General features: G+C 55.5%; 1 protein-coding gene across 2 annotated transcripts in view; it reads left to right on the forward strand.

The window, feature by feature from the left end:
* The first annotated feature begins 2858 nt into the window (after positions 1 to 2858).
* TPST2 (tyrosylprotein sulfotransferase 2) overlaps positions 2859 to 9537 on the forward strand; it is a 9549-nt gene continuing 2870 nt past the window's right edge. For both annotated transcript variants that reach the window (XM_009334382.1, XM_009334383.1), the window contains exons 1-3: positions 2859 to 2928; positions 5987 to 6894; positions 8532 to 8730. In XM_009334382.1, the coding sequence (XP_009332657.1) occupies positions 6059 to 6894; positions 8532 to 8730 (1035 nt within the window). In that variant the 5' untranslated portion in view covers positions 2859 to 2928; positions 5987 to 6058. The remainder of the gene's footprint in view (positions 2929 to 5986; positions 6895 to 8531; positions 8731 to 9537) is intronic.

Below are 9537 nucleotides of genomic sequence, written 5' to 3' on the forward strand. Positions count from 1 at the left end.
GCCTCTGCCGTCACCTTGGCTGCCTCTCTGGGCATGCAACAACAAGCAGAGATCGGTGCTTGCTCCGTGCTTGCTGTTTTCCAGGGCTGCTCATAGATCTCTTGGTGAATGTTTTAAAATTTGTTGATCAGCTTTTGCTCGGGCTGCTTTGAAACTGAGATGGAGAAACACCCCGTGCGTCTGCGTGCCAGCAGCCCATCCCTTCCCGCTCCTCGCCCTAAGCCCCACTGGCTCTTCCTGGCTTTCCTCTCCCGGGGCTCGTTTGACCCCTCTCCTGTTTGCTGCTGCCTCCTCAGGACGTGAGCATCTCTGTCCTGCTAAGGGAGATGCCTTGGCGTCATCGGGTGTTTTGAAACGCACATTACGAGTTGCCACCAGGAGAGACCAGGAGAAGCATGCCTGCCTTCAGCGGTGACAGTGCTTCTGGGCGCATCGTTTGTCTGAGCTCAGGTTGGGATGGCAGTGGTCGCCTTCAGGCAAGCTGTGTTTATTTTTGTGTTGCATGCCATGTGTGAATTAACTGGAGACTCTCAATTAAGTAATTAAATTTTGCTGATTGGTAAAGATGCAAGTTAGCTATATCAGGATATTTCTTGCTGACCACAGCTTCTGCTGCTGTTTCGCCACAAAGACGTCTGCAGTTCCTCACCCTTTTATTAAGCACCAATCATTTGAGCTAAAACTTTCCAGGCCACACCTATGTCTTTTGGGGAAGTTGCAGTTAATAGCAATCAGTTCTGGGAATGGTTTAAAGAAAAATGCATTTTTTAATGATACTGAGCTTCTCGTAAAAACTGGTTTTGTTGGTTTTTTGTAACACTTCGCTGCTTTAAAAAATGGACTTGAGACATTGCTTCATCACTACAGATTGTGCACGGCTCCCTTGCTCCAGCGGCCCCGGCTGCACCGACACTGCGCTGTGCTGGTGCGTGGGGCTGCTCTCCGGCAGTGGTGGTGGTTTAGCCGTTTCACAGCAGCAGGTGAAGGGGGATGTGGAGGCTGCAGTCGGTTGGTGCTCGCTGTTGGTGCTCATTTGGCCGCGGTGTCTGCCCGGCCGGTGCAGCAGCTGTGTGGTGGCACGCTGCACGGCCCCACGCTGCGGTGGGAGGCGTCAGGAAGGAAGTCTGCAAGCGTGTGTCTGTCTGTGTGTGAACGGGCAAGAGCTGGAGCTGTTTCCGGAGCATGGTGTCTCGGGGCTGGGCTGCTAAACCACCGCCGCTTCATGCACCAGATCATTCGTGGCACTGCAGAAGCACATCCAGGGATGCAGCTGGTGCTCCGCGGACCTGCAGCCTTGTCCGGACCTGAAACCCCATGGTCGATGGAGGCCAGGCCAGGGTCGAGCAGAAGGCCTTGCAGGGAAGGAGGGCGATGCGTGCACTGCGGATAAGCTCTTGCAAAGTTCGTGCTGGGTGGAGTTTCCCTCTAGTTTCTAATCAGTGCTAAAGTGGAGGGGCTGCGTGACGTTCAATGGCAGCTGGGCAGGAGAGGAGACTCTTGGGTGGCTGGAATAACAATTAGTGTCCGTACTTGAAATGTTCTCAAAAACATCCTCTGAGGCTGGGACGCCGTCATACATCAAGGGGGAGCTGACTGTGGGAAGGGCCTGACTGCAGCGGCCCCACGACGAGCCCGTGGTCCCGTGCGCGCGCTTTGAGCCTCGGAGCGGAGTGCCATCCTGCCTGCCCACCAGGTCCTGGCCCCTCGGGGTGCTCCGCTGCAGCACGGCCCCCTGCATGCTGCCCACCATCCTGGCCCCTCGGGGTGCTCCGCTGCAGCACGGCCCCCTGCATGGTGGCTTTGCTTGGAAAGCTGCAGCCCTGCTGGGACGGGTCCTCCCCTGCTGCAGCCCTCCCGTGCCTGGAGGACGGTGTCCTGCAGGGACACAGTTGCCGTACCGCCGGTGGGACGTGGGCAGGACCCCCGCACAGGCATGCTGTCATTGGGATGCTCTGCGCTTGCAGGACAGCTTCAGCCAAGGCGGTGCGGGCGGCTGCTGGGCTCCCCAGGATGGGTGCAGTCCTCGTGGGTGCAGGTGTCGTGTCCATGTGGGAAACCTGGCATTTGGGCTGACGTGCGGGTTTCGGTTCCCTACCTGGTGGGGTTTGCGTGCCGCAAGGGGCCAGCCTGCTGCCTCAGCAGGTGATGAGGCTGGAGAGAGATTTGTTCCTTGGACTGGAGCCGGGGAGATCCTGGCAGCGTGGGCAGCTCCTAGTGCAGAGGTTGGCATCCCCATCACCCTGCCTGGAGGCACGAGCATGACCTGCCAGACCTGGGGAGTCCTCCGGGCCCCGTCTCCTTTTGCTGTTAGTGGTTTGGGGACTCTGACTGTAGTCTGACTTGTGCCTGATTTCAGCATTTGTACCAAAGCCTGCGGCAGGCGAGTCTGGAACTGCTTCCCCTGGGAAGGACTGTTGTGCCGGTCGCTTGTGTGCAATGGAAGCGTGCCATGTTTGGACTGTTGTCCCCCGGGTTTTAAACATCCCAGCTGTGCCTGTCCCCCTGAGGCTTCTCCCTTCCAGGAGGCTTCATTTCCTAAAAGAGCAGCCCCCTTCCTGCTTCCCTTGGTTTTTCCTTCTGGGTCAGCCCTGCGAAGGCCGCCGTGGTGGAGCGGTGCCGGTGCCTGAGGTCAGATGGCCAAGTCGCAGGCGTGCTGCATCTGACTGCCAGCACCGACTGTGAGCTGGGACCACCGGCTCCACCGGGACCACCTTTCCCCTGGGCTCGGAGGGAGGCTGTGGGCAGGAGGGGTGCGTGCGGCAGGGGAAGTTGCCAAAGAGGAGAGCATCGCTTGTCACCGTGTGTGCAGATGTCTGTGATAGTAAACAAATCGACACTGTGGCTTTTCTTTCCCATTAGGTATTTTCGTGGCCACCTGTGTTTCAGCATGAAGCTCGGCTAGCAGCAAAATGAACTTACTGGGGGAAGGTAAGTACATACGGTTGGCAGTGCCGGAGCAGTTGATTCCCCTGTGATGCTGGGCGTGGGCTGATGAATATTTCATACATCTGCACACACCGCCACTGATGCCCCGTTAATATTGTATTGCCTTCACAAGCTGACAAGAAACGGTTTAAGCCTTGTTTATACTAATGTCCGATCACCATGCAAAATAAGGAAGACTTTCTGCCTGTAGGACCTCTTGTGTCCTTGTTTGTCACTGCTCTGCTGTCACTTCCCCACCAGCTCCCATCCTCCCTCACACTCTCTGCTCTTGGTACCAGCCTTGCCCTGATCGCAGTCAGGGATGGAGTCCCTGGTCACAGCCCGTCCCTGTCCTGCAGTGTCCGAGCTGCACTCAGGGGCTTCAGCCCAGGGTCAGCTGCTGGCACTTTGATTTCTACTCCCCGTCACCAGCTGCAGTGGTTTTCAGTCCCTGCTGTGATGTGCCAGAGAAGCCCCTGAGAGCTCCCTAATCTGCTGGAGTGGAAAGCTCTCAGAGCCAGCTTGGGCATCTGAAGGACTAGAAGGTCGTCTCTGATCAGACAGCCATGCTGCCTAATTATGCCATGACATTTTCCACCAGATATCTGCTGTGGAGGAAATTATCCATCCCTGTTCTCTCATAGACTAATAAGCCCCATACGTTTTGGGGAATTCTTAGTGGAGGATTGCACAAAACAGTTGAAAATAAGCCGGGATTGTTTGCGGTTGCTCAGCAGACCGCTGCCAAGCACACTCACGGATGCTTGTTCAGCCCGCCTGGGTACACTGGGGTAGTCCCACTGGAGAAGTTTGTTCTGCTTCAGCCCTCCTGGTGCCCGTGGCTGCCGTGCAGGAAGCAGACTGGGGCTGTTCTGCTGGTGGGAGCAGTGGCGTGCTGCAGCAGGAAGGGAGAAGCCGTGCTCCTCGATGGCAGCCGTCGACACCTGCCTCTCTGCCTTTCCTGTTGCCCCACAGCAGAGCGAGAGCTTCCCCGTGCTGGTGGCGTTGGATGGGCAGCGGTGGGGGCTGTGTGTCTGCCCTGGCCGGGGTGGCAGGATGATCCCCAGGGACATGGCACTTTGTCCCGCCGGGTGCTGCCGGAGCAGGGCCGGTACCGCGGGCTGCCAGCCAGCCTCCCGCTTCGCACAGCAAAATGAGAGTCCCTTTGTTCCATTCCAGCGGCACTCGGACTGGAGCTGCTGGGAGCATCTCGGTGGGAAACGCTCACTGTAAGCCGTTTTTGCAAAGAACAGAGCACTTCTGTGCTCCCAGCCTCCTTTTTAAACTGCAGGTCTTTCCTGCTAATTAGCCTGTCTTGGTCTGCATAGCTGTAATTATTCCAGTTGGCCTTAAATCCTGACTGCTCCAGCTACAATGCATTGAAATGGGTCTTGCAGCATTTGCAATTATTTTTAGGGTGAACATTTGAATATATTTACATGACTGAAACAGATCAAGATAACAGGATGGAGCAGATGAGCGCTTGTCTTTTTAATGGGCCTGACTCTGGCTTGGTGCTGCATAAATGCCAGAGCTGTTTGTTGTTCCTTCTGATTTACATCTAAACAAATGGACCAGCATTTGACCTTCTGACTTTTATATAGTATATGGGCATGCATTTGAAACTGTTTAACCTTGGTATGTTAACCAAACAGTTGGCCAGGATGTTAACAATGGTGCTAAAGAGCCACAAAAATAATTTTGGTGGTGATGTTACTTTGCTGCTGGGATGGAAAAACGCGTGCCTGGGTGGGCAGAGAGGCACTGCCGCTTCATGTTGTGGTAATCCGATGGTTTGAGCAGAAGTGGATAAAAGCAGAGCGGGTGGATGGTGAGCAGCTGACTGCTTCACCAGTCCGGGTAGGTGGAGCGGGATGTCAGGGGTTGGAAGGGGAACGGAGCGAATCCTCGAGCGCCCGGCCGGTTCTGGGGCCGCCTGTGCTGGCAGGTGGGGCAGGGGCAGGGAGGCTGCCTGGCTCTGGGGCGGCTCTCCAGCCCGCTCTCCACCACAGAGGGGCTTTGCACGGGCCGCTGCTAAATGTGCTCTTTCATGGAGAGAGTTGAGAGGAGAAAACGTTTTTCTGAAGCAGTTCTTTGGATTGTCAGCAAAACAAAACGCGTGGACGTCCCGTTCCTTCCACTCCATTCAGCTCCTGCCCCAGCCACATAATCACAAAGAGGTTGAAATCCCTGGGTGAGCCCAGGGGAGGATTGCAAAACCTGTGCTCACAAATGGAGCAGAAAGGGGGAGGGTGTGGGAAGCGGTGCCAGCGTTTGCAGGAGTTTCGCAGGAGTCCCTGCCGGGTGGGCAGCAGAGCAGGGGACTTGCAGAAACTGCAGGCTTCCTGCTGGATATCCTACGGAGACACAGAAAACCCAAAAAGCCTTAATGCCAGATGAAGCCTTCAAGGATTTTTATGTAAGGTCAGTCTCCGGAGGAAGGGCATTTAACACTCTGTGTGTTGCTGTTAGCCTTCAGATGGTTTAATTTCTCAAAGTGTTCCATTCTAATGGGTAACTGCTTCTGACTCAGACCCTTAAAATGTGCATGAGATGCTTTTGTTTTTCTCTTCTTTCAGCTTTCCCCCCTGCCCTGGGACAGCACATTGAAACTAAAGGAAATGTAGGAAGGAGATGGGTGGCTGAGAGAAGTGAGAAGACGGTGGTGTGCTGAGCTCAGTTTTGGAAGGAAGGAGAACTGCAGGGAGGGTTTGGGCTTCATCTGGGATGGAACAGACTTTCTGTAAAGATTTTTTTAAGGACTGACTGGGTATGCGTGGCCCCTCCTCTCCGAAACATTCCTGGAGCTTTGCTTCAGCTGTAAACCTCTGATTCTGGGTACACAAACAGTCCAGAAATAATCTCTTTGGGTGTGCTCTGAGGCAGACTTTAATTACCTCCTGGGTAGAAGGCACCTAGCCTGGAAGTTGCTGATAAGTGAAAGAGATGACGAAAGCCTGGGATGGTGTCAGCATCCTGAAGGAGCCAGGCTGGATGCTGAGGTGCCGCCAGGCTGGATTGCGGCTCCTGCTCCTCTGACCGTGCTGTGTTTCTCTTGCAGATGCCCGTTGGGTTGAACACTTGCTAGCTGAAAGCTGAAGCGTGGTCACCAGCCTGTGTGGAGGAGAACAGGATGCGGGTCACCATGAGGAGGGTTTTGCTGGTGGTGGGCTCGGTGGTCGCCCTGATGGTGACTCTACACCTCGGCCAGCAGGTCCTGGAGTGCCAGCAGGTCCTGAGCGAGAGGAGGCACAGGCTGATGAGACCCGAGAACGAGGAGCTGGTCATGATGGACTCCAACCACATCGAGTACCGTTACAGCAAGGAGATGCCCCTGATATTCATTGGTGGGGTCCCACGGAGCGGCACAACGCTGATGAGGGCCATGCTCGATGCCCACCCTGAGGTGCGCTGTGGAGAGGAGACCCGCATCATCCCCCGCGTGCTGGCGATGCGGCAGGCCTGGTCCAAATCGGGGCGAGAGAAGATGCGCCTGGACGAAGCGGGGGTGACGGACCAAGTTTTGGACGCCGCTATGCAGGCCTTTATACTGGAAGTGATCGCCAAGCATGGCGAGCCAGCCAGGTATTTGTGTAACAAAGACCCCTTCACACTGAAGTCCTCTGTCTACCTGTCCAGGCTGTTCCCCAATTCCAAATTCCTCCTGATGGTTCGAGATGGCCGGGCTTCGGTCCACTCCATGATCACGCGGAAAGTGACGATCGCGGGCTTCGACCTGAACAGCTATCGAGACTGCCTGACCAAGTGGAACAAAGCCATCGAGGTGATGTACTCCCAGTGCTTGGAGATCGGGCGGTCCCGATGCCTGCCCGTCTACTATGAGCAGCTGGTGCTGCACCCCGAGCAGTCCATGCATGCCATCATGAAGTTCCTGGACATCTCCTGGAGCGACACGGTGCTGCACCACGAGGAGCTGATAGGGAAGCCTGGCGGGGTGTCGCTTTCCAAGTGAGTGTCTCGGCTCCTGCCCTGGCTTTTCGAGGAGCATTTTCATTACACAAAGCAGGTCAAGGCTAAAACTGGGGGCAAAGACGCATCGCTTGTGTTTACGCATGCTTTTTCAGGGGCAGAAGTGGCAGCACGTCCAGTTTTGCTGCAATAGGTTTTGTGTTTCTGAGTAGAAGACGGCTTGAATGCTATCAATCTGTTGTACCCAACAGAGCAGCTTGTCAGGCGAGGATTTTAGGAGCAGGTGACTGCTTTATTCATCTGTCTTGACAGTGCAGAAATTATTTTGGTCTCTAATTTGAAAAGAACTGCTTGCTCTGAAACATGAGCTCTTTAATGCCTCTTTTCTCCACCCATCCTCAAATACCTCTTTACCACAATTAGTTTTGCTGCTAATGAATGGCTTTCAGCGGTGAGCAGCAATTCTTGCCAGGTTTGGTGCTGGTATTGCAGAATAAAAGAAATACCTGCTCTGTGGAGACACACCCCAGCACTCCCTCCTTGGCTGGGGTCCATCTCTGGGTGCTAGGGGGGTGCTTGCCTGCTCCCACCTTCTTCTCCTCTTTTAATGCTCTTTATTTCCTAAGTGGAGGCTTAAGTCTAACTTAGCAAAATTTAGTCAGTGGCGTAAAGGAACCATACAAGCAGTCTTTGTATAAATTGCTTATGCCCAAGTGGTGAGGGCAGCTGCGGACACGCAGCTGCTCCGTTTCTTGGGGACGGACGTGGGTGTGCGGCCAGGCTCCGCTTCCCTCCGCCATGAGATGCTCTTCCTGACAAGGCTGTGCAGCATTGCCTGTGCCTTTGCAGTTGGTAAGTGAGACGTTCTCACGAGGCTCAGGATCCGCAGCCTCTGTGCACATTCATCCCTCTTAGGACGCTGCGTCGCCTGTGCTGCGTGGGGTGTGGTTTCCTTTGGCTGGAGTCGAGCAGGCGGCTGCCCGCCCTGGGCCAGCATCCCGCCGAGCACAGGGTGCAGAGGGGGGGGCTGTACCTGCGAGGGGCTCGCTCCTCGGGGTTTGGAGGGCAGGGAGCATGGCTGGTGGGGAGCACGTCCCAGCACCCTTAGCCCAGGCGGACCAGGAAGGCAGCTATGGTGTAGGATAGAGAGGTGCTGGCACCTTTGATGGCTGAAGTGATGGTTTCTCCAGGGCTTTCATCACTATTTGCTCAGAGTAAATTTTGCCAAGGTTGCCTGAACAGATAAGTTTTTGGATTTTCAGTGGGGTCGTGTGGTGTATCTGTGCTACAGACAACACATCTTTCGTTATTTTCCTGTAATAAGCAGGGGTGTCCTGGTAACACCCCAACCCCGGTGCAGGATGGATCGCCCCCGTACAGGGGGACCCAACCTCTGGGGCTATGGAAACCCCTGCCAGGATCCGCTACCCCAGAGCAGGGCTGTGAGTGGGGAGCGGCTGCCCCGGGGCTGCCCCGCAGTGCCTCGCGCCGGCTCTGCCCCAGGCGGACCCGGCAGGCGATGAGCATTTGTGCTGCACGCGTGTCTTGGGCATTGGAAGCAAAACGTTGAAGTGGCAGTGAACCTAGCTGAAGGCTCTTCTGTCTGAGCCCGGTACGTGCGTGAAATCCAACTTCAGTGTCTTGTTTTGGTTTTTTTCTTTATTATTTTTCCCCAGGATAGAAAGGTCAACAGACCAGGTTATCAAGCCGGTGAACATGGAGGCGTTATCTAAGTGGATCGGGCACATCCCGGGGGATGTGCTGCAGGACATGGCCCACATCGCACCGATGCTCGCCAGGCTCGGCTACGACCCCTACGCCAACCCACCCAACTACGGCCACCCCGACCCCTTAGTTGTAAACAACACGCACAGAGTGAGTGTCGCTGCCGTCTGCCTGGGGCGCTGCCGGGCGGTCGCGGGGAGGGAGTGCTGACGGGGGGCTGTGGGTCCCCGCAGCCACAGGGCCCTCTGGAGCAGAAGAGGCTGCTGAAGGAGAAACAAACGCTCTCTTCCTTTTGGGAGACTGGGAACGACAGACACGCAGTTACACTGAGATGATTTCGAAACAGATGTGTGTGGTAGATTGAGTCTGGCGTGGCTCAAACTGATGATGTTCCTCATGATTTTCTGGTGGTGTTTGTTTCTTCTGTTGCAGCAGATACTGCCCTGTCCCTCCCTGACCCAGCCCCGCTCTCAAACCCAGACGTGGGAGTTACTGGTGTGTGTGCTGATGTTATCTAGGTGCACAGCTGTAGGCACTAGACACGCCGGTCTGGCCCCAGGAGGACACGCAGACTGTGCTGTGTCCGTGTGTAGCTCACCAGCCACTCCCGTGGGGAATGCAAGTGGAGGCTCATAATGCATTTGGGCAAAACCAAAAGGGTTTTTTTTAGAATATTGACTCATGTCCCTGGAGCAGAACTGGGAGGAAGAAGCTGCAAAGCCACAGACAGCAGTTACTAAACAGAGGGAGTTTCTCATGCTTTGGGGCGGACGGGTTCCTCCCCAAAGCATGAGAAACTGGCTGGACTCTGCAGCCCCCTCAGCTTTGCACATGCTCCCCGTGACGGTGCCCTTGGACGAGGTGTCCTTTGTCACACTGGTGGGAGCAGGGGAACGCCTGTGGGTGGGACCAGTCCCCGTGGTACTATGTGCAGATTGTGGGCAGGCAGGCAAGTAG

The sequence above is a fragment of the Pygoscelis adeliae genome, unplaced genomic scaffold (genome assembly GCF_000699105.1).
Source record: "Pygoscelis adeliae isolate BGI_AS28 unplaced genomic scaffold, ASM69910v1 Scaffold262, whole genome shotgun sequence".
In the NCBI taxonomy this organism is placed as follows: domain Eukaryota; kingdom Metazoa; phylum Chordata; class Aves; order Sphenisciformes; family Spheniscidae; genus Pygoscelis; species Pygoscelis adeliae.